General features: G+C 37.0%; 1 protein-coding gene across 2 annotated transcripts in view; it reads left to right on the top strand.

The window, feature by feature from the left end:
• Positions 1–20,323, top strand: part of USP33 (ubiquitin specific peptidase 33) — a 58,768-nt gene extending 38,445 nt beyond the window's left edge. Inside the window, exons 13-24 of one of the 2 annotated variants that reach the window (XM_065910696.1) lie at positions 424–596; positions 698–792; positions 1,420–1,453; positions 6,233–6,278; positions 6,725–6,905; positions 7,360–7,486; positions 8,450–8,619; positions 9,757–9,838; positions 10,534–10,642; positions 17,419–17,521; positions 18,645–18,713; positions 19,149–20,323. In XM_065910696.1, coding sequence (XP_065766768.1) covers positions 424–596; positions 698–792; positions 1,420–1,453; positions 6,233–6,278; positions 6,725–6,905; positions 7,360–7,486; positions 8,450–8,619; positions 9,757–9,838; positions 10,534–10,642; positions 17,419–17,521; positions 18,645–18,713; positions 19,149–19,306 — 1,347 coding nt within the window. In that variant the 3' untranslated portion in view covers positions 19,307–20,323. The remainder of the gene's footprint in view (positions 1–423; positions 597–697; positions 793–1,419; positions 1,454–6,232; positions 6,279–6,724; positions 6,906–7,359; positions 7,487–8,449; positions 8,620–9,756; positions 9,839–10,533; positions 10,643–17,418; positions 17,522–18,644; positions 18,714–19,148) is intronic. The other variant, XM_065910705.1, reaches the window with a different exon arrangement.
• The last annotated feature ends 5,310 nt before the right edge of the window (positions 20,324–25,633 follow it).

Consider the following 25,633-nt stretch of genomic DNA (forward strand, 5'->3'; position numbering starts at 1 on the left):
TTTAAGTAGAATTATCCTGAAATGTTTTCACCTGTTTAGGTTTTACATCTTGTTTTTTAAATTACATTTAATAAGTATCACTAGAGGTCATTTCTAAAAATAAATGCAGTAGTGATAAACAGTTTGAACCTCAAGCTATAATGGCTGGGTGTGAGGTACTTCTTTTTACCACTGTGTTCTCAACTAATGGGGATGTTAGTAGTTATGGTTTATGTGAAGATTAAATTTAGAACAGAGCCTGGTACAAAGCAGTTTTGCTTTAGTTGTTACTATTTTTGCTTTGTTATTACTATAAAAAGCAGGTTGGTGTTTCGGTTTTTTTCCTTATTATAATTTGCTTGGATCTTTGCCGTCTAAAATCTGTCCTCAGGTGTTTGTGCTGGATTATTTTCATCCCATTCTTAAAACACAAAACAATTTTAGGTGTCTGTAACCCTCGAGACCTTTCAAGATCTGTCCTTGCCGATTCCTGGCAAGGAAGACCTTGCTAAGCTGCATTCATCAAGTCATCCAACATCTATAGTCAAAGCAGGATCATGTGGCGAAGCATACGCTCCACAAGGGTGGATAGCTTTTTTCATGGAGTATGTGAAGAGGTATGTGTGTGTTTTCCTTGTTATTAGTTCACTGTTAAAACTGCTGTTTCTGCTGTACTGGCAGAACATGTCCTTTCTTTTTTCTGTCAATGATGTTTCAGGTTTGTTGTCTCATGTGTCCCTAGCTGGTTTTGGGGTCCAATAGTAACCTTGCAAGATTGTCTTGCTGCCTTCTTTGCCAGAGATGAACTAAAAGGTAAGAAATACAAAATAGTTTTCATCTATGGCTAAACTGTTGTGAGTGAGCTAAAATATTAGTAGGACTAAATATGAAATGTATTCATAAAAGCTAGATTTTGAGCAGCTTAAATAGTGTTTGCCTGTATTGCCACGGTGCCAGCTTCTATCATGACAACATGAATACTGTAAATAATATCCTGAAATAACTGATGCAAGCTCCTAGAGTACTAGACATTATGATATTTGAAGTGTGTTAAATCTGCTCTGAGATTGAAAAAAGAGAAAATTCAGCCAGTATAAAAGACTGTACATCTGGATTAGTCTGAATTTCTCGGTAGTGTTTAAATCCAGTCCTTCACTATTTTTGGGTGCCAGCACCTTGCTTCAACATACCATAGGCAGTCTAAATTTTGTTGAGTGAATAAGTGGGCACAATGTTATTTGAGATAGCCCTTCTGGGTTGAAAAGAAGAGGGAGGTGAAGGGTGTTGTAGGCAAGGTTAACATACTGACTTGAGCAGAGACTAAAAAATGTGTTACTGTTCTACGGGATCAGCATGACAAACTCAAAGAATTGCAAAACCAGAAGAAAATAATTTTTTCTTTTAGTTGAAGAGGAATAACCAGATCTGTTCTATTCTCAGGTGACAATATGTACAGTTGTGAAAAATGCAAAAAGTAAGTGTCACTGATAATGCTTTTAATTGCATACTTTGTATTTTAAATGATATTTCTCTTGGTTATTTGAATTGGACATGTAAGATTTGTCCTAGTAAAAATGAAGAAACCTAGTCTGTAAAACAAATCCAAGGTTAAAAATTTAACAACTTTTATAGGCTTAGCTAATATGTGACAAGTGTATTTTGAGATAAGGCAAGTATGTCATTTTGCAAAAAAAAAATTTTCCATAATATATTATAGACATATACTAGGATATATAACATGTATCTTTATTATATAGGTTAATTCTGCCATCATAAATAATACAGTATTCTCTTCTGGTTTCTCACCTTAACAGGCTAGATATAAGAAGTGAAAGTGATTATAAAGGTACATAGTTTCAAGTCTATGTAAAATTCAGAAAGGTAATACTGAAGGGATGGAGCCAAAGAAAAAACAGCATCCAGTTGTGGATGGGACTGGTGATGGAAGTAAAGTCTGATGCTGTAAAGAGCAATATTGCATAGGAACCTGGACTGTTAGGTCCATGAATCAAGGCAAATTGGAAGTGGTCAAACAGGCGATGGCAAGAATGAACATCAACATTCTAGGAATCACCAAACTAAGATGGACTGGAATGGGTGAATTTAACTCAGGTAACCATTATATCTACTACTGTGGGCAGGAATCCCTTAGAAGAAATGGAGTAGCCCTCATAGTCAACAAAAGAGTCTGAAATGCAGTACTTGGATGCAGTCTCAAAAACGACAGAATGATCTCTGTTCATTTCCAAGGCAAACCATTCAATATCATGGTAACCCAAGTCTATGCCCCGACCAGTAATACTGAAGAAGCTTAAGTTGAACGGTTCTATGAAGACCTACAAGACTTGCTAGAACCAATACCCAAAAAAGATGTCCTTTTCATTATAGGGGAGTGGAATGCAAAAGTAGGAAGTCAAGAAACACCTGGAGCAACAGGCAAATTTGGCCTTGGAGTACGGAATGAAGCAAGGCAAAGACTAACAGAGTTTTGCCAAGAGAAAGCACTGGTCATAGCAGACACCCTCTTACAACAACACATGAGAAGACTCTACACATGGACATCAACAGATGGTCAACACTGAAATCAGATTGATTATATTCTTTGCAGCCAAAGATGGAGAAACTCTATACAGTCAGCAAAAACAAGACCGGGAGCAGACTGTGACTCCTTATTGCCAAATTCAGACTTAAATTGAAGAAAGTAGGGAAAACCACTAGACCATGCAGTGGAAGTGAGAAATAGATTTAAGGGACTAGAGCTGATAGACAGCCTGATGAACTATGGATGGAGGTTCGTGATTGTACAGGACACAGGGGGCAAAACCATCCCCAAGAAAAAGAAATGCAGAAAAAGCAAAATGGCTGTCTGAGGAGACCTTACAAATAACTATGAAAGGAAGAGAAGCGAAAAGCAAAGGAGAGAAGGAAAGACATACCCATTTGAATGCAGAGTTCCAAAGAATAGCCAGGAGAGATAAGAAATCCTTCCTCAGCTATCAGTGCAAAGAAATAGAGAAAAACAACAGAATGGGAAAGACTAGAGATCACTTCAAGAAAATTAGAGATACCAAGGGAATATTTCATGCAAAGATGGGCTCAGTAAAGGACAGAAATGGTATGGACCTAACAGAAGCAGAAGATATTAAGAAGAGGTGGCAAGAATACACAGAAGAATTGTACAAAAAAGATCTTCATGACCCAGATAATCACGAAGGTGTGATCACTCCCACTCACCTAGAGATGGACATCCTGGAATGTAAAATCAGGTTGGCCTTAGGAAGAAGCATCACTACAAATAAAGCTAGTGGAGGTGATGAAATTGCAGTTGAGCTATTTCAGATTCCAAAAGATGATGCTGTGAAAGTGCTGCAGTCAGTATGTCAGCAAATTTGGAGAACGAGCAGCGGCCACAGGACTGGAAAAGGTCAGTTTTCATTCCAGTTCCAAAGAAAGGCAATCCCAAAGAATGCTCAAACTACCGCACAATTGCACTCATCTCACACACTAGTAAAGTAATGCTCAAAATTCTCCAAGCCAGGCTTCAGCATTATGTGAACTGTGAACTTCCAGATGTTCAAGCTGGTTTTAGAAAAGGCAGAGGAAACAGAGATCAAATTGCCAACATCCACTGGATCATTGAAAAAGCAGGAGAGTTCCAGAAAAGCATCTATTTCTGCTTTATTGACTATGCTAAAGCCTTTCACTGTGTGGATCACAATAAACTGGAAAATTCTGAAAGAGATGGGAATACCAGACCACCTGACCTGCCTCTTGAGAAACCTGTATACAGGTCAGGAAGCATCAGTTAGAACTGGACATGGAACAACAGACTGGTTCCAAATAGGGTAAGCAGTACATCAAGGTTGTATACTGCTGCCCTGCTTCTTTAACTTATATGCAGAGTACATCATGAGAACCGCTGGGTTGGAGGAAGCACAAGCTGGAATCAAGATTGCCAGAAGAAATATCAATAACCTCAGATATGCAGATAACACCATCCTATGGCAGAAAGTGAATAAGAACTAAAGAGCCTCTTGATGAAAGTGAAAGAGGAGAGTGAAAAAGTTGGCTTAAAGCTCAACATTCAAAAAACTAAGATCATGGCTTCTGGTCTGATCATTTCATGGCAAATAGATGGGGAAACGGTGGAAACAGTGGCTAACTTTATTTTTCTGGGCTCCAAAATCACTGCGGATTGTGATTGCAGTCATGAAATTAAAAGACGCTTACTCCTTGGAAGGAAAGTTATGACCAACCTAGACAGCATATTAAAAAGCAGAGACATTACTTTGTCAACAAAGGTCTGTCTAGTCAATGCTATGGTGTTTCCAGTAGTCATGTATGGATGTGAGAGTTGGACTAAAAAGAAAGCTGAGCTCTGAAGAATTGATGCTTTTGAACTGTGATGTTGGAGAAGACTCTTGAGAGTCCCTTGGACTGCAAGGAGATCCTACCAGTCCATCCTAAAGGAGATCAGTCCTGGGTGTTCATTGGAAGGACTGATGCTGAAGCTGAAACTGCAATACTTTGGCCACCTGATGCGGAGAGCTGACTCATTTGAAAAGACCCTGATGCTGGGAAAGATTGAGGGCAGGAGGAGAAGGGGACGACAGAGGATGAGATGGTTGGATGGCATCACCAACACAATGGACATGGGTTTGGGTGGACTCCAGGAGTTGGTGATGGACAGGGAGGCCTGGCCTGCTGCAGTTCATGTGATATTGTCTGTAATGTTACCTGCTGTATGAGGGCCAAATGAAAAAGACAGATAAGAAAGTATGGTTTTGAGGAGGGAGGAAAGCTCAAGAGGGGAGAGATGTATATATAATCATGACTCATTCAAGTTGTATGGCAGAAACCAGGACAACTTTGTAAAGCAGTTATCCTCCAATTAAAAAATAAGTAAAATATGAACAATAAAAAGCGTCATACTATTTAAAAAAAAAAAGTATGGTTTTGTTTCTTTATATCTATACTAGCTTCCTCTTTCTATCTTGTAATAAAATTATGCTTTTAAGTCTTCTTGGTGATGAGTCAGAAAAGAAAAACGAAGAATTTAAAGCAAATACGTTTAAGGTAGAATGAACTAGAAAATTTTTCTGAATCTCTCAAATAGAAAAATAATGCTGGGAAAAATATAGAAAAATAAAGATCTTTATAGAAAAATAAAGCCCTCCTAATAAGATATATAATCTTCATAATACAAACTTCTGACTTTTGTCAAAAACCCAGGGAAATGTTGTTCTACAGCTCTTGGTCTTATTCATGACAGAAAGGTATAGTGTACTGTTTGGTCAGTAAGGAAGAAAAGCTGCCTTGTACTTTCTAGGAAAAAGTACACTTCTAGTGAATTGGAAAGTATTTATTATCAGTTTGTCCTGGAAGCCACAGTTGATAGCTGATGACAGAGTTGGCCCAGAGGGGGAATCTTTCTTGGGAAAACAGTGCCAGGTAAAAACAAGGTAACAGTGAAGGTGGAAAAGAACTTGCATCCACCCCAGAATCCAAAATCCAAAGTAGAGATCTGTCAAGTGTATGTTAATATTGATAATTGGGAATTCCCTTGCACTCTAGTGGTTAAGACTCTCTGCTTTTATTGCCAAGGGCCCAGATTTGATCTCTGATTAGGAAACTAAGATCCTACCAGCCATGTGGTATGGCCAAAAAAAAAAATTTTTGATTATTAATAATAACCACTCTTTATTTATCTCAGTTTATTCATTTCCCCATTCAGGGTAAAGGTGGTAGGGACTTCCCTGGTGGTCACGTGGCTGAGACTCCATGCTCCCAATGGAGGGGGCCTATTAATAAAAGATTCCACGTGCCGCAACTAAAACCTGGTGTAGCCAAGTAAATAGATACATTTTACAAAAAAAAGAATAAAGTTTATATAATATATTGACCTGACCAATCAATTCTATAAAACTAGGATTTTATTTTACCCAGTTTCAATTGATACGTGAATGTTCTAAAGGCACAACTAGACCATAGAAAGTAGATTTTTCATCAAAGAATTATATAACTCTTAAGTTTTATCTTAATTTAAATAATTTTTTACAGAAAGTGATTCTGGTGTTTAATTAGTATATTTTTAATTGGTAGCATATAATTTGGTAGTAATCATTTTTAGTTTGATACGTTTGTCTCTGCATTTTCTAAAAGATTTTGCCGTATATTTGAAAATACTAAAGGTTTTGTAGATTTGTTTGGGAAACAGTTTTATTAAAATTGGTTTTCCCTTTTTATCCCTTAGGTTGAGAAATGGAGTAAAGTTTTGTAAAGTACAAAAGTTTCCTGAGGTATGGGCTTTATGACAATTCATTTTATTTTATGTGGTAGGTAAAGCTTTAATGTAACACAGTGCAGTGAATTCTTTAGCATTTGTTGAAGAGTGAAGTGGTTCTATTGACCAGTTACTATGTATACCCATTATGATTATCCATTTTTAAAATACTGGATTGCATGTCAAGTAAGTGCCCCTAGCAGTAAGTAAAACTATGTTAAACACATAGTTTAATCAGACATTGTGGGGTCTTACAGCTATAAAGTGTAAAACTGGAAAAAACAGTAGCTATGGACCTAGGAAGTACCACATTCCAGGATTTTCACATTTTAACATCTCTGGAATAAGGTTATCAGAGAGAATTGGATGATTATGTTTAATCTTGACAATAAGTGTATTTAATAGACTCCTTTATCTAGAACAAGACATTTTGAAATAACCCTCCCTTTCTCTTTTAAAAAGATTTTGTGCATCCATCTTAAAAGATTCAGACATGAACTGATGTTTTCCACCAAAATCAGTACCCATGTTTCATTTCCACTGGAAGGCCTGGATCTTCAACCATTTCTTGCTAAAGATAGTCCAGCGCAAATTGTTACCTATGATCTTCTGTCAGTCATTTGTCACCATGGAACTGCAAGTAGTAAGTATCCAAGTTTGACATATGATTTTACATTAAAGAAAGAAACATCTGAATTGATCTCTTAAACAAGCCCTGACTGAACAAAAGAAAAAAATGTGTAAAAGTAGATTTTTATTAATTATTTTATTTTGGCTTTTAAAAACATCAGAAATTTTAGGAATTTGAATAATTTTACTCTCATGTTTAAAATAGTAGAAAAACATTTTGTGTTAAGATAAATAATAAGAATTTTAGCATGATTATTTTTTACACTGGGTTTTTAAAGATTGCATTCTTTTTTCTGATTTTCATTTCCTCCAGTGATGGTGGTCAGGGTACATACTAGAAAAAATAGGGTAGTTCTTGCTATATCTCTGCTAGATAGGAACTGAGGCTACAAAACTAGTTTTATTTTCCATTCTTGTGTTAATTTTGTATTACTAAAATAATTTAAATTTTCTCTGCCTAAATTCAGGTGGACACTATATTGCCTACTGCCGAAACAATTTAAATAATCTCTGGTATGAATTTGACGACCAGAGTGTCACTGAAGTTTCAGAGTCTACTGTACAAAATGCAGAAGCTTATGTTCTCTTCTACAGGTGAGGTAATAACTCATGAGTAGGCTGTTTTGACAAAGATGACAAAGTGTCTCATGTTGAGGTTAATAGTGACTTCTAAGACTTTCAAAATGGATTGCTGAGTAAAGATTAGAAATTGTTTTACTCTCCTTACATGAGTAAAAGTGAAAGTTTGTGTGTAGATTGATCTTTTGTTAAGAAATTGTTAAATTGTTTAGTTGAGGGGCAAAGGGTTATATTTTGTTTTAGAAACATTTGTTTTACTTTTAAAAATTAGGCACTGACAGTAGGAACTAAATACCAAATTTTCTCCTAACAGCCAATAAAGGAGATATTAATATAAAATACTTTATAGTACCCTCTAAAAGATTGTACAGGCTACTGTCTTATTAGCAATCATTTGATTGTCTGTTTTCTAACAGCAGTTATATGGATACCAGTAGTTATCACCTAGCTATCACCCCTAGGGTTATAATGTAGTTGGGGAAGCAGGGAGCAAAGTACAATATGTTTCTTATGAATAATTTTCAAGACCTAATAAGATTCACAGTACAGTTCACCCTCCATATGCATGGGTTCTGCATCTGAGGATTCAACCAACAGCAGATAAGAAATATTGGGGAGGGAAAGATTCCAGAAAGTTCCAAAAAGGAAAACTTGAAATTGCTCACCATTAACTATCTACCTACCATTTATGCCCTATATACTAATGTTTGCATAGCATTTACACTGTATTAGGTATTATGTAATCTAGAAGTAATTTAATGTATATGAGAGGATATGCACAGGTTACATGCAAATGCTACTCCCATTTTATATAAGGCTTTGGCATCTGCAGGGTTCCTGGAACCAGTCCCCCATGGATATGGAAGGATAACTGTGTTAGTGTGTATGCAAAGTCTAATAAGGAAGTGGAAAAATCCGCTTCACTAGCCTAATGGAGTAAAATGTTTATTGAATATAATGAATCTCTATCCTTAATAGGAAGAGCAGTGAAGAAGCACAAAAAGAGAGGCGAAGAATATCAAATTTGTTGAACATAATGGAACCAAGTCTCCTTCAGTTTTATATTTCTCGACAGTGGCTAAATAAATTTAAGACCTTTGCTGAACCTGGCCCTATTTCAAATAATGATTTTCTCTGTATTCATGGAGGTAAGAAACTCTAGTGAAAAGTAGTAGTAGGAATTTGCTATTAAATAATTTACAAATAAGGCAAGAGACAAGGATTTTCCTCTTCCATTTATTTTCCGTTTCCCCATCTGCATTCCAACTTAAATGTGTTTAATTTACTGTGGTCTCAGAAGTACTAACTATTTTTCTTATAAGTATGGGTAATCTATAGCCTCTTCATAGAATATATATTAATATATATTGGGTACCATTTCCAAACACTGTGCTAAGAGTCTAAAAATACCAGAAACACTGTTTCTGCTCTCAACGCTCCAGTTTCATAGTAAAGACAGAGGCATAAATACCCGATTAAGGCACAGGGAGCACGTCTATTGCTTATCATTTTTCTCAGCTTAGAGATATCCAGCTCCAACTGTATCCATGGCTCTTATCCCTTTTGTCTAAATGAATAGCTGGCTCTTTTCCTAACCAAAAAAATGTACTTGGAATTTAACAACAACAAAAAAACCTCATGCAGTTATTTGCTAAATATAACTTCTTCCTTTGTGATTGACTGTGTTACTGCTTGTTCCCATGACAAATAATACCTTAGTGTGACACTTTTAATTAAATTTCAAGGTCAAAGACTTGTTATTCTCATTAATTAATTATTTTTGCAGTGAAACCACAAGAGATAGTAGAAATGTTCTGTATTGGATTTAGAAATCTAAACTTTCAAAATATTTCTGTATGTGAATTTTTCTCTTATTACTTTCTCCCAGTTGAGCTATTAAATTAAGTCTCTTCCTGTTCAGAATCTCCCTATAATCCTTTTATGGCATTTATCTGTGCCTGCCTTTTATTTTGGTTACTCATGTAAATTCTTCATTTCTTCTGGCTTATAAGCTCCATGAAGAAAAGATTGTCTCTGATTTATCTCTGGTTTGCCCCAATACATAGTCAAGGCTTAGTAAAAATTTATGTAAGTTAAATACCTGAACATCTTGGTTAACTTACTCTCTATTTCAAGAGAAAATACACCTTCAGGAACATATGTTTATACTTAATTTTCTACCTCTTGGGGAGAGTTTTTAAGAATAATAATTGGAAAAAATGCCAGGAATTAATCAGTTAAAATTAACAAAAGGAATGAGACAGACTCATTTTAAACCTTTCTAGGTGTTCCTCCACGAAAAGCTGGTTATATTGAAGACCTGGTTTTGATGCTGCCTCAGAACATTTGGGATAACCTATATAGCAGGTTTGTTTCTTTAAATCAGACAGTATGATATTGTGAAAATCAGTTTATGAAATTTGTTAAAGAGAGATTGGTTATTTTGTATGTGCTCCTTGTGTTGTATGTTGCTTATGTAGAATATTCCCTTTTCCTTCATTTATTCACTCTGAGGCATGACTGGAGAGACTTTTGTAGCTGGAGTGGCCCTCATCTAGATAATTAATTCTAATTTTTCCTTTCTGATAATCTGTATCTATAAAGGTATGCTGTGATATTTAACTCTCTAAAGTTTTAAATTTTATTTAAAAATATTTCACATAATTCCCTAATATATTTCTTAAATATTGAAAATAATTCATTGCATGAATTCTTACATGAGTGGACAGGGTAAGTCTCCTTCTGATTAAAACTTGATTAAAACTGTGGCTGTGTACAACTTGAGATTTATAAACATATAAGCATGCTAATTTTTGACAGCTACTTCTTTTATTGTATGTTATTGTTGCTACAAACATTTTGTAACAAAAGTAGCTGTAAGGGAAAGTTCAAATATAGATAAAGCAGACAAATCAATAAACTGATATAGTCATTGACCCTGAAAAGCATAAAATCAAGTCCTCACAATAATTTGGTTTTTATATTTTATGAAAACTTGGATACATTTCCTAGATCAGCTTTCTTCCAAATTATCATAATTATTAATATTCTTCATGCCTTAGGTATGGAGGAGGACCAGCCGTCAACCATCTGTACATTTGTCACACTTGCCAGATTGAAGCGGAGAAAATTGAAAAAAGAAGAAAAACTGAATTGGAAATTTTTATTCGGGTAAAAAAATGATGCTTTTCAAATTAGAAAAATGATCTAAAATAAAAAGAAGTGACCCTTAGAAAAACTCTGTAAGTGAAATGAAAGAGTTGTAATAGATTTTAAGTGTTATGGGCACATAACAGTGAGAGACCGCAGTAAGGTGACTGTAGTTCTAGTGAGTTAAGTTCTTCCTTTGTGGATTTTTGTTTTCATGGATTGGTAATAAATTTGGGTTTAAGTATTGGCACTGGCAAGAAATCTTACTGAAATAGTCAATTATAGATTTTGGTAAGCTAATGATTTTTTGGAAGGCATCTATTCAGGTTGCATTCTCTACTTTCACCCCTTTGTAAAGTAAATATTGTTTGGGGGAGCTCTCTATACTTATACCTAGTTCCCACAAAGTGAGTATATTACAAGATGTTTTTTGATTACAGGCAATAGAGAGTCTGATCACAGAATCAATAGGAAGAGCTGAATAACCAGGTTTTATGGAAAGAAAGAGTACACTTCCGCTTGTCTAGGTAGCTTGAAGTAAGTTTCTTCAAAATGGTGCTGTCAGTAAAACAGCTCCAACTATTTATTTACTCGAATTCCTAGTAGAGAATCCTACTAGAGTTTGGGTCACTTGAGAGGCATGTTCATTGTATTCCTGTTGAAATTATATTGGTGGAGGGATAATTCCGTAAGGTAAGATTGAGATTCTTTTAGTTAAAGACGGGGAGAAGTTATTGAGTAGATATTATAGATGAATAGTACATTTCATGGTCTGGACACACTTCTCTTCACACATACCTGTTTCTTTTGATAGACTTAGAGGTGTTTTTTTGTGTAAATAAAGTGTTTTATTTACACAAAATTTATTTATTTGCCTAAATAAAGACATTTTCACATACACAGGAGAATATTACAGGTGTGGATTGATTTATTGTGCTTGAGCCTCATTTGCTTCCTAAATATAAAGAGGCAAATTTTAGTTGAATATTAAAAATAAGTCATTCCATGAATACTTAAATAGATGGCTCATGAGTGTATCCATTAGGGTTTGATCAATAGAAGCCATTCTAAGTATTTTGAGTAGAAGAGGAATACAAGCAATGTAAGACGTAAATAAAAAAAAAGGACTGGTCAGTGAAAATCAAGAAGACCATAGCTGACTTTCACGAAATCTGGAAGGTGGGTAGGCTGCCATACTAGAGAGAGGTGCAGGGACAGTGGCTGAGAGTGGGGTTTCAGAGCCCAGACAAGGTAAAGAAAGCTTTTTGTAGTGGTGTGGGCCTGGTCAAGGGTGTTGAAGCACAGGCAACATAGGAATGGTTGTCCATGTTGGCTGGAGATGGATATGTGAGGAGGCACAGCATAGTCATGGTGGTAGATTTGAGGGACTGATTCCTTGTGTGGGATTGATTCCATGTGTAGGATTGATCAGATAATACAAGTATAATGAGAGCCAGATTTCTTATCGTCCGATAAAGCAGTTACAAATATTGAAAGAGAGAAAACTAAAACAGACTCTTTGTTATTGGATTAAAATTATAGATATCGTTGTGAACTCACTGTATAGACATGTACATATGGTGTGTGTGTGTGCTCAGTCATGTCAGACTCTTGGGGACCTTCTGGACTATATAGCTTGCCAGGTTGCTCTGACTATGGGATTATCCTGGCAAGAATGCTGAAGTGGGTTGCCATTTCCTCCTCTAGGGGATCTTCCCAACCCAGGGAACGAATCCAAGTCTCTTGCATCTCCTGCATTGCCAGGTGGGTTCTTTACCACTGAGCCACCTGGGAAACCCACATACATACATATGGAGCTATGAATGTGTGTATGTGCACATGTATATAGAAATAAATGATGTACCTAAATTAATTTCCTAACTCTTGTCACTGAAAAAGCCTGGATAACTCCAGTAGGATTGAGCATACGCAGCTTTCTTCAGATCTTGGCTTCTCTAGTCAAAGTGACCAGCCCTCCTTGGAGAAATGGCTGCTTTCAGGACTGAGGCAGGGGAATTGCAAGATGAGCTTGGAATTTCACTCTGTTTCAAAAAGTTAAGAAGTTTTTGAAGAATGATGGGGAAATGTCAGAAGTACACAGAAGCCAGCTTGAAGGGACTTTTCCTTGCTGAATTTGGGACAGTTTGTGCTTCAAAATAAATTATAATAGTGTTCAGTTCAGTTCAGTCGCTCAGTCGTGTCTGACTCTGCGACCCCATGGACTGCAGCATGCCAGGCCTCCCTGTCCATCACCAATTCCTGGAGTTTACCCAAACTCGTGTCCATTGAGTCGGTGATGCCATCCAACCATCTCATCCTCTATCGTCCCCTTCTCCTCCTGCCCTCAATCTTTCCCAGCATTAGGGTCTTTTCCAATGAGTCAGCTCTCCACATCAGGTGGCCAAAGTATTGCAGTTTCAGCTTCAGCATCAGTCCTTCCAATGAACACCCAGGACTGATCTCTTTTAGGATGGACTGGTTGGATCTCCTTGCAGTCCAAGGGACTCTCAAGAGTCTTCTCCAACACCACAGTTCAAAAGCATCCATTCTTCAGAGCTCAGCTTTCTTTATAGTCCAACTCTCACATCCATACATGACCACTGGAAAAACCATAGCCTTGACTAGATGAACCTTTGTTGGCAAATAATAGTATTATATATATAATAGTATTATAACCCATTAAACAAAATAGGAGATATTGTGTCCATACTGTTATAAATAAATAAGTGAATAAATTTGAAAGACTGATGCAAAATGGAATATTAACATGGTTCCAACTTATTTCTCACAAAATACTTACTACTTTCAAAGAGAAAAGACTGGCACCCAACTCAATGAAGTCATTAAAGTGAGCATCTTTAATGGAACATCATTAATGGAACATATCAAAATCATTTGCCAGGAAAGGATACAATGAGAAGAACACAGCATCACTTGTTTGGTACATGATGCATAACCTGAATCTCAAATGAGGAAAATCAGACAAACCATTTTTTGTCTGATTGGGGGACGTTTTATAAGAACTGGCTTATAATCTTCAAAATTGTCCTGATTGTGAAAGTCAAGACTAAGGAACTGTGTCACCTTAAAGGAAATGTGAAGTTATATGCAGCAGGTGATTCTTGGGATTTTCTGGTTTTTGGGGTGGCTTTTTTGGTCATGCAGCATGTAGGATCCTAGTTCCTGGACCAGGGATCAAACCTATGCCCCCTGAAATGGAAGTGCAGGGTCTCAACCCCTGGACTGCCAGGAATCACCCAATAGGTAATTCTTAACTGGATTCTTTGGCTATAAACAATATTATTGAATCATTTAGAAAAATGAGGGAGTCTGAGGATTAGATGCTAGTATTATATCAGTATTTCTAGGTTTTTATCATTTGTGTCAAATGTTTAAGAAAAAGTCCTTGTGTGTTTAGCGAATTACCCAGAAATGGCTCAGGAAACATTTCTTTGTATTGTACTGGAGTTTTCCTATAAGTTTGAGACTGTTTCAAAGCTAAAAAAATTTGATTACCAAAAGCCTCTGGAAATGACCCATATTGCTTACCACTGGCAGGTCTCTAGAATGCTCAGAAACCCAGAGTTCTATCAGTCAGCGTATCCATTTCTGGATGATGATCATTCATGTTTAGTTCAGTCACAATCTCCCTTGTATATTCTGTAATCTAAAGAATAAACCATAAGATTAACCACCAATAATATACTTTGTATGAAATAGAGGGCTGAAAGAAAGGAAAAATAATTGGTAATTTTTCTCAAATTTAGTAAATATTTACAAATATGTACAGGGGGCCAGAAAGAAATATGTCTCTACGGCCAATAACTACCCATTCCATATTCTCTGTCTTCTCAGCCAGCACTTCGGCTGGTTATTTTCCTGATAAAGTAACCCAGACCTTCATTCCTGAAGAATCTCAGCTTTTTGTAGTGTTGCCTGTGTTAAATTTGTCTGCTTGTTTATTAGCTTTGAATCTGTGGATACGGAAAAGCTGAATGGTGCTTATAGTGAATTGGATGGTGGTCTCCAAAAAAGGTGTTTCCGTGTCATAATCCCTGTGAACTGACTTTATTTATGAAAAGAGTCTTTGCATATATAATTAAGGACCTTGAGACAAGATCACCCTGGATTATTCTCATGGACCCTAAGGCCAATGATAAGTGTCCTTATAAAGAGATGCACAGATAGGAGTTACATGAAGACAGAAGACAGATTGGACAGTTGCAAACAGAAGGTTGAGGAGGCAAGGAATCGAGTCTTCCCTGAAGTCTCCGCAAGAAGTGTGGTCATACCTTTACTTTGGTTTGGACATCTGGCCTCCAGAGGTTTGAGAGAATAAGTTTTAGTCACCAAGTTTGTGGTGATTTGTTCTAGCAGCTCTCTGAAACTAATACAGTGGGTATAACCTGGTTTTCATAGTCCTTCTTGTTTCTGTTGTGTAGTAGTCATTTTGCTTGCTTCTTTATAGAGCCCCACCCCCTTTGCCTCTTGATTCAGTGATGTGAGGAACCCACAGTGGCCAGAGGAGTGTCTTGTCTTCCAGTCTAGTAAAATCATTGTTGTGTCCCTTTGAAAACTAATACCTCTAAACTAGTATAGGTCAAAGTTGTATTAATTAGAAGCAAAACAAGCTTTTGTGTCAGTAGGTTGTGGTAGATAAACTCACCTACCTGCTTTACCTGTGCACCTACCTTCATATCCTATTTCCTGATTGTTAAAGAACACTGTAGAGTTGTTTCTAGTTTGGGGCATATACTGCCTCATATAGGACAGTACCAGACCCGTGTTTTGTCACCTAGGCACAAAAACAGCAGTCAGTAGGCCAGCAACTTTTAGGTGGTGGTCAGTGGTAAAGAATCTGCCTGCCAGTGCAGGTGACGCAGGTTTGATCCCTGGGTCAAGAAGATCCCCTGGAGAAGGAAATGACAACCCACTCCAGCGTTCTAGCTTGGATAATTCCATGGACAGAGGAGCCTGGTGGGCTGCAGTCCATGGGGTCGCAAAAGAGTTGGAAACAACTTAGCTACTAAACAACAATAACATATGGTAAAGTTAGTGAATCGTATGGATGTGAGCCCACTTCTTCATTTATTTTGTGTAAAGTTAGTTACATTGTCAGAGGTAATGTGGAATGGGATATCATCTCAGTTAATGAGACAGACAGTAAGACCAGCAATGCTGATACTGGAAAAAACGTATGTTAGGAAGGTAGACCCAAATGCAGTTCTAGGTATTTGTAAATCATTTATCATCAAGGGACTTATATCGAGGTTATGTAAAGAATTCATACAACTCAAGAAGACAGATATTCCAGTTTGAAAATAAGCAAAATATTTTAATATACATTACCCTTAATATATGAGTGTTAACTAAGCATATGAAAAAGTACACATTCTCATTAGTCATAAGTAAAATGCAAATTAAAGCTACAATGAGATACCAATACATACTTTGTAGAATGACTAAAAGAAGAGGTCAATATCAAGTTCTGACAAAAATGTAGAAGACTAGAGTTCTCATGAACACTATTGGTGGACATGCCGTGTTACATGCCAAATGACAACCAGCTTGACAGTTCCTTAGAGGTTAAACAACCACTCAGCACAGGACTCAGCTTGGCGTGCTGCATTCCGTGGGGTTACAAAGAGTCGGACACGACTTAGCGACTGAACAACAGCAGCAGCACGTGCCTCAGCAACCTCGTTCTTAGGTGTTTACTCCAGAGAAATGGGGCTTTCCTTGTGGCTCAGCTGGTAAGGAATCCGCCTGCAATGCCGGAGACCTGGGTCTGATCCCTGGGTTGGGAAGATCTCTTGGAGAGGGGAAAGGCCACCCACTCCAGTAGTCTGGCCTGGAGAATTCCCTGGACTGTATAGTCCATGGGGTCGCAAAGAGTCGGGCAAGACTGAGCAACTTTCACACAACACCAGAGAAATGATCATTAAAGTCTGCAAAACCCTGTACACAGATGCTCATAGCAGACTTGCTCATAGTTGTCCAAAACTGGAAATAATTGATGTACCCATCTGGTGCCAAATAGATAAATAAGATGTGTTACATCCATACAATGGAATATAACTGAGCATAAAAAAGGTAGAGCTACTGTTGCATGCAGTATGATTAATTTTAGAAACATTATGCCAAGTGAAAGAAGATAAGACAAAAAATGACTATGTGATATCTGATTCCATTTATGTGAAACTTCTTTTTAAAAAAAGGTAAAGTAGATCAATGGTTTCCTGGGGCTGAGAGGAAGTGATTGATTGCGAATGAGTGCAGGGGAACTTTTTTGGTGTCAGAAATTTTTTTTTTTTTTTATATTTGTTTAGCTGTGCTGAGTCTCCGTTGTGTCATGTGGGATTTAGTTCTCCAACCAGGGTTTGAACTCAGGCCCCCTGCATTGGGACTGCAGAGTCTTAGCCAGTGGACCACCAGGGAAGTCCCCCAGAAATGTTTTAATGGATTGTGGTAGTGGTTTTAGAACTATAAACTTAACTGAAAACCATTGAACTTTATGTTAATAGTAGATGGATTATTCTTTAATAAAACTTTTTTATTTTTTAAAATGCAGGTCTGTAATTATTCCATAACTCTAGGGTTTTTTTGTCTTAAAACTCAGTAGATGGATTGATTAAATGTTTATCAGGTGTTAACATGTCCTATTAAGATAACTTAGCATCAACTTACATCACATTCTTTGTATGTGAGGAGTTGACTTCATCAGATAATGAAGTAGAATGGTTGTATTCTGCTACAATTCTAGACTTTAAATGACTGATTTTTTTTCCACTCTATAGCTCAACAGAGCATTCCAAGAGGAGGACTCTCCAGCTACTTTTTATTGCATCAGTATGCAATGGTTTAGAGAATGGGAAAGTTTTGTGAAGGGTAAAGATGGAGGTAAGTGTTTAACAGAAAGACAAAATTCTTTGCAAATTTTTTGTTTACTTGACAAATGTTTTTTGAATATATGTATTTGGAATTAAACTACTGAACAAGAGATTGGGGATCATACAGTCTAGTTTATATTTTGGTTATTTTTAACTTTTTAAAAACTTTCACAAAGTATAGCATATTCATGGAAAGTATAAAGGGAACTAAATAAAAATTAGCCTACAATCTTAACATTAAAAATTTTTTTTAATCCTTCCAACAATAAGATTGGTTAAATTATGGTGCATCCGTTACAATGGGATACTATATGAACTTTAAAAATTATTTGTATAACAGTGTTTAATAATTAAAAAATAAGATGTTCTTGATACATGAAAAAGGTTACAATATAGTATGCATAGTTGGAACCAAGGCAAACATGTACAAAGGCAAAAAGACCAGAAAGATGCAAAAACAGTTTGCCTGTCTTTCTGTAGTGGGATCACATTATTTTTTTTCTTTCTTGTGCCTTTTTTTCTTTTAAAAGTTTTTGACAATGAAGGTGCACTATACTTTTGTATTCAAGGGAAAAACAAAGTTTTTTTCCCTTAAAAAAGGATTCATTTTGAGAATTCCCTGACAGCCAGTGGTTAGGATACTGTGTTTTCACTACCAAGGGTCCTGGTTCAATCCCTGGTCAGGGAACTAAGATCCTGCAAACCTTGAGGCACAGCCAAAAATATATATATACATATACACATTTTAACATTTCACTGTATAATATTTTTAGTTTAATGACAGTCTGGAACTGAGAGTTGCATTCTTTTTAAATTACAAAGGAATTGTTCTTTTGTAGTATTAAAAGTGCATTTTAATCTGTAATCCCCAAATGGATAGTTAAGACATTATTTTTATTACATTTTGGATGGTAGTGAGAAAACGTCACTTGTCTGCCTTCCTGGTTCTGTTTTGGGGAACTAAGACCCAAAAAGAAAGAAGCTCAGAATAAGACAGTTAAGAACTGACTAGAATAATCTGACTAAAAATAATCTAATTAAACAGTTATATCCTTCATTAATTCAGGTACAGAAATATGTAGTTGTTTGGTGCACTTATACATTTTGATTATTTGTTTTGCCTTTTAACTTAGATCCTCCAGGTCCTATTGATAACACTAAAATTGCAGTCACCAAATGTGGCAATGTGATACTCAAGCAGGGTAAGTTTGACTAATACTATTAAGCCTTTACTTGTTAGTGATTTGTTACACTCTGTAGTTCAGGAAACTCTTAATACTCAGTGCTCTATGGTGACCTAAATTGGAAGGAAATCCAAAAAAGAGGGGCTATATGTGTACATACAGCTGATTCACTTTGCCATACAGTAGAAACTAATACAACATTGTAAAGCAACTGTACACCAAAAAAATTAATTAAAAAAAAAGAATATGTGGGAAAAAGAATCCCTGACTTTTTAAGGCAGACCATAAAGTTGCAACGTATAACCATATGGGCTGGTAGCCTGAAAATTCATGTTCTGAAACTTCTCAATTATTCCTACGGTATACATACTGGGGGTACCTTATGAAAGCTTTTTGCAATACGAATATGAAAGCTTGTAAATATTGTTTTTTCTCTATGTACTTGGTTTCTAGGAGCAGATTCTGGTCAGATTTCTGAAGAAACGTGGAGTTTTCTGCAGTCCATATACGGTGGAGGGCCCGAAGTCATCTTGCGGCCCCCGGTGGTTCATGCTGACCCTGATGCAGCACAGGCAGAAGAAAAGATTGAAGTAGAAACTCGGTCTTTGTAGTTTGAGGCTATGTAGAGTTCTGATGAGAAATCATTGTCACTTCTCCTAGCATATTCCCATGCAAAACATTCCTAAAAGCATGTTTATTTTCTTGATTTTTAATGTTCTAGCTTTTATTCCTTCTTACTGGGCATTATGGAAGAATGTGTTAAAATGTATAATATTCTACAGGTTGGCATATTTAATGCTAGATAACTTATAAAGTCTTTCGGTGTAATATTTTTGAAAGAGAAGGGATAATTGTGATCATTTGGTAATCAGGTTGTCTTTGATCTTTATACTACATGTAAATTCATAGTCCTTTGTAGCTTTGTAAATACTTTTGCTTTGAAAACTTTTTCATTACCCTAAACCACCATAACTCTTGACCAATCTTTTCAGTTCTCTAAAAACCTAATTTAATTGTATAGTTTTGACATGGCTTCATATTATAAAGAGCCTATTTTAAATTGAGAGTCACAGTCAGAGAGATGTTATTTCCTAAAGCTCAGGAAACTGTTAGAGTGTCACTTCTTTTGCACTGCAACATATGAATTAGCATATTAATATTTACAAAATGTCTTTTTGAATGTATCAATGATGTATTTAGTCTGAGTGGAATTTGTGTCGGCAAATATTAATAATTTATTGCCTCATACTGTAAAATGTTAAATTTCAGTTCCTATAACCCTGAATAGTATTCATTAATAACAGTAAAATAAACCTAAGGGTTAGTTTTAGGGCACTTTTATTTTGAGAGCATGATGTGTAGAATGTGTTGATAAAGCTGAAGCCTCTGCGAAATGATTTTTTAAATGAAATGGATAAAGTCTTTTTGAATAACATAGTATGCACTGCTATTTGCTTGATTATGTGATGTCAAAAGTTTAATTATATTCCAAGTACAAAAACAATGGGATTACTTTGAGGATGTTGAATAGCATTCACAATGGCTTTGTTTTGGTCTGGGGCAGGTGCCACCAGCTAAAACAGTGTTATTAAAATCAGTTCAATAAAAATGATTTAAAAATGTATAAACTTGGATGTTGTATTTATTTAACAGATATGAAGGGTGAAGGATATAAAGTCTGTTGATACTAACGTCTTGTTATTTCTTAATCAGCAATATGCAAATTAAGTCATTTGGTATAGTAGTTAAAGTTTTGGTATTTAATGATATTAAATAATCAATCATTAGAATCTATTTGATAATTTTAAAATATAGATAACTTTTAGCTTTCTTCTTTCTCATGATTATGCTGTGAGCCTTTTCAAGGATTGAATGATATTACTAATCTGTCTTGAATCACCAGAGATTAATATAATGCCTGGCATTTCAGTTCAGTTCAGTTCAGTTCAGTCACTCAGTCGTGTCCGACTCTTTGCGACCCCATGAATTGCAGCACGCCAGGCCTCCCTGTCCATCACCAACTCCCAGAGTTGACTCAAACTCATGCCCATCGAGTCAGTGATGCCATCCAGTCATCTCATCCTCTGTCGTCCCCTCCTCCTCCCTCCCCCAATCCCTGCCAGCGTCAGGGTCTTTTCCAATGAGTCAACTCTTCACATCAGGTGGCCAAAGTAGTGGAGTTTCAGCTTCAGCATCAGTCCTTCCAATGAACACCCAGGACTGATCTCCTTTAGGATGGACTGGTTGGATCTCCCTGTGTCCAAGGGACTCTCAAGAATCTTCTCCAACACCATACAGTTCAAAAGCATCAATTTTTCAGTGCTCAGCTTTCTTCACAGTCCAACTCTCACAATCATACATGACCACTGGAAAAACCATAGCCTTGACTAGACGGACCTTTAGGAGATAATCAAAAAAGGTTTAGTGCTTTCCGTTTATGATGTTTCAGACACTCTACTGAAGTGTATTACTTACACTCAATCCTGGTTAAAACCCTATGACTTGGGTCAGGTGGCTTGCCCAGAGTCATATGTATAGCAGAGAAGTAGCAGATATGGGGCTACAACTAAAGTCATTGTAACCTTACACCACTGTTTTCATTCACCATGGTGTATTATCACCCACTAAATTATTTTAAAGCAGATTATAGTGTTAGCATTAGATTCATTAATAGCATCTGTCATTGGGATATATAATATTGATAAGAATACTGGTCTTGGATTTCCTGGTTGTCCAGTGCTTAAGATTCCACACTTCTCTGCAGGGGACATGGATTGGATCCCTGGTTGGGGGAGTTCCACCTGCCACATGGGATGGCCAAACAAAGAGTACTGGTCTTTAAGAACTTTTTTTTTTTACATTACAATCATCTAAATGCATAACAATAGTACATAAAGGGTTAACCCCATAGACTCTGCTAAAAAGTTGTCATATGTGTTAATAGATACCAAATTTAAAAATTCGGTTTCTCTGAAGATGATTTTCTTGGAACTACTTAAGCTGAAAAGTAGGAAAATTTCTGTTAAGAGATACTGAGGGCCTACAATATTTTAAGACTACTACATTGATTTATAACATGAAGGTGATTAGTTTTTGAACCCTGAAGTCAGTTTGCCTATATTCATATCCTCTTAATAGTAGATAAGTCATCTTTCTACTATGAATTGGTTTGGAACGGCACTTAAAGTTCCCAGGTCTCCTGTTTTTTCATCTCTTAAGCAAGAATGTTTCAGGCTGAGTTTTCCAGGAAGCAGATACTGAGATGGAGCAAGAAGTGCAAATGCTTTCTTGAGGAGTAACATCAGTGAAAGAAAATAGGAAGCAGGATTGAGCAGGAGTTAGCAGACCATAATGCAGACCTGACAGTCTCTGCAGCGCAGTGAAAGCCCAACTAAGGTTGTCCATTAGAGAAGTCTCACACTGGGCAGAAATGACTTGGCTCTTTTATTGTTACTAGGGGCTACCTGGGAAAGAGAATGACCTCCAGTTGACCCTGGAGGGACTAACAGCAAGATGCTGTCAGCCAAGCACTCTCCTCTCATCTGGTAATGAGTGCTTTCTTGAAGGGTGGTCTGAACATCTGTGTGTCTGCCATACTTGATAATAGGATTATGATAGTTAGGGGTATTGTTATATAAACTTAACTTGACAATATAATCCCTTACTCTCTCTTTTTCAAAATGTGTAACTTTTAAGGACACATCTATGTAAGAAGGCTGCCAAAAGTATTTAATCTGAATATGATCATGAGGGAGGAAATAAAGATAATTGTTTTAAAAAGGCATATTATACAAAATAATTTTCGTCAATGCTTCAAAAAATTAGTTATGAAAGACAAAAAAAGCCTGAAGATTAAGAAACCATTACAAAAAGTGTAATGTGTGGTCCTTGATTGGATCCTGAATTGGACAAAATGTATAAGGAGTGATAAGAGGACAGTTGGGGAAAATTGGATTGGCCAGGGAGTATACATTAGATAATATTTCAGTATTAAATTTCTCTAGTGTGATAACTCCTATAGTAGTATGAAGGAATGAACTTGGTAGGAAATACATGGTTAAGTTTTTAGGATTGAAATCATGCTATATGAAATAAACATGTGAGAGATAAAGCAGGAAGAGAGATCACAAATAGGTGGCAAGTGTTAATTGCTGAATCAGATCAAAACCACATTGACATATCACGTCACACCTGTCACAATGGCTATCAGAACACAAATAACTGATGTTGGCTAGCATGTGAAGAAAAGGGAACTCTTGTACGTTTTGTGGGAATGTAAACTGGTATAGTCACTGTGGAAAACAGTATGGAGGTTTCTCAGAAAACTGAAAATAAAGCTGCGGTTTATTGTTTTTCAGTCGCTAAGTCGTGTCTGACTCTGCAACTCCATGGCCTACATACAGCACGCCAGGCTTCCCTGTCCTTCACTGTCTCCTGCAGTTTGCTCAAATTCACGTCCATGAGAGCTACTGTGTGACCCAGCAATTCCATTCCTGGATATATATGCAGAAAATACAAAAGCATACTCAAAAAAATACATGCACCCCCAATGTTCGTAAGAGCATTATTTATAATTGCCAAGACATGGAACCAACCTCAGTGTACATCCATAGATAAACAGATAAGTAATATTCCACACAATGGAATACTTGCTGGCCCATGTAAAGAATGAAATGTTGCCAATTGCAGCAACATTGGTGGACTTGGAGAGTATTAGGCTAAAGTGAAATAAGAGAAAGACAAATACTGTATCACTTTTGTGTGGATTCTAAAAACACAACTAAGGAATATAACAAAAGAGAGGCAGACTCACTAATACAGAGAACACACTAGAGGTTACCAGTGGGTAGAGGGAAGGGGGGGGGTGGTACAGGGTAAGGGATTAAGAGAAGCAGACTACTAAATATAAAATAAGCTACAAGAATATATTGTACAGCACAGGGATTATAGTCAGTATGTTACCATAACTAAAAATGGAGTACAACATTTAAAAATTGTGAATCACTATATTGTATACCTGTAACATGTAGTATTATACATCAACTATGCTTTGATTTTTTAAAAATTATTTATTTTACTTTACAACATTGTATTGGTTTTGCCATACATTGACTTGACTCCGCCATGGGTGTACATATGTTCCCCATCCTGAACCCCCCTCCCACCTCCCTCCCCACCCCATCCCTCTGGGTCATCCCAGTGCACCAGCCCTGAGCACCCTGTCTCATGCTTCGAACCTGGACTGGCAATTCGTTTCACAGATGATAATTTACATGTTTCAATGCCATTCTCCTATATCATCCCTCCCTCGCCCTCTCCCACGGAGTCTAAAAGACTGTTCAATACATCTCTGTCTCTTTTGCTGTCTCGCATACAGGGTTATCGTTACCATCTTTCTAAATTCCATATATATGTGTTAGCATACTGTATTGGTATTTTTCTTTCTGGCTTACTTCACTCTATAATAGGCTCCAGTTTCATCCACCTCATTAGAACTGATTCAAATGTATTCTTTTCAATGGCTGAGTAATATTCCATTGTGTATATGTACCACAGCTTTCTTATCCATTCGTCTGCTGATGGGCATCTAGGTTGCTTCCATGTCCTGGTTATTATAAACAGTGCTGCGATGAACATTGGGGTACACGTGTCTCTTTCAATTCTGGTTTCCTCGGTGTGTATGCCCAGCAGTGGGATTGCTGGGTCATATGGCAGTTCTATTTCCAGTTTTTTAAGGAATCTCTACACTGTTCTCCATAGTGGCTATACTAGTTTGCATTCCCACCAACAATGTAAGAGGGTTCCCTTTTCTTATACCTTGGTTTTTTAAAAAAAGTAAAAAAATAGTGAATATACAGTTACTGTATTACAGGGGTTCTACCTTATTCTTGGAATTTCTCTAGGTTTGAAATTCTTCAAAATAAAAAGGGAATTCCCTGGCAGTCCAATGGTTAGGATCCTGTGCTTTTGCTGCTCGGGGCTGGGATCCGTCACCAGTCAGGGAACCAAGACCCGCATGCTGCTCAGTTCAGTTCAGTTCAGTTCAGTCGCTCGTCATGTCCGACTCTTTGCGACCCCATGGACCACAGCACGCCAGGCCTCCCTGTCCTTCACCAACTCCTGAAGCTTACCCAAACACATGTGAATTGAGTCGGTGATGCCATCCAACCATCTCATCCTCTATCGTCCCCTTCTCCTCCTGCCTGCGATCTTTCCCAGCATCAGGGTCTTTTCCAATGAGTCAGCTCTTCACATCATGTGGCCAAAGTATTGGAGTTTCAGCTTCAACATCAGTCCTTCCAATGAACACCCAGGACTGATCTCCTTTAGGATGATCTGGTTAGATCTCCTTGCAGTCCAAGGGACTCTCAAGAGTCTTCTCCAACACCGCAGTTCAAAAATATCAATTCTTGGTACTCAGCTTTTTTTACAGTCCAACTCTCACATTCACACATGACTACTGGAAAAACCATAGTCTTGACTAGACAGACCTTTGTTGGCAAAGTAATGTCTCTGCTTTTTAATAAGCTGTCTAGGTTGGTCATAACTTTCCTTCCAAGAAGCAAGCATCATTTAATTTCATGGCTGCAGTCACCATCTGCAGTGATTTTGGAGCCCAAGAAAATAAAGTCTGTCACTGTTTTCACTGTTTCCCCATCTATTTGCCGTGAAGTGATGGGTCCATATGCCATGATCTTAGTTTTCTGAATGTTGAGCTTTAAGTCAACTTTTTCATTCTTCTCTTTCACTTTCATCAAGAGACTGTTTAGTTCTTCTTCGCTTTCTGCCATAAGGGTGGTGTCATCTGCATATCTGAGGTTATTGATATTTCTCCCAGCAATCTTGATTCCAGCTTGTGCTTCATCCAACCTAGCAGTTCTCATGATGTACTATGGATATAAGTTATATAAACAGGGTGACAATATACAGCCTTGACG

Source organism: Muntiacus reevesi, chromosome 1 (assembly GCF_963930625.1).
Source record: "Muntiacus reevesi chromosome 1, mMunRee1.1, whole genome shotgun sequence".
NCBI classification, from domain to species: domain Eukaryota; kingdom Metazoa; phylum Chordata; class Mammalia; order Artiodactyla; family Cervidae; genus Muntiacus; species Muntiacus reevesi.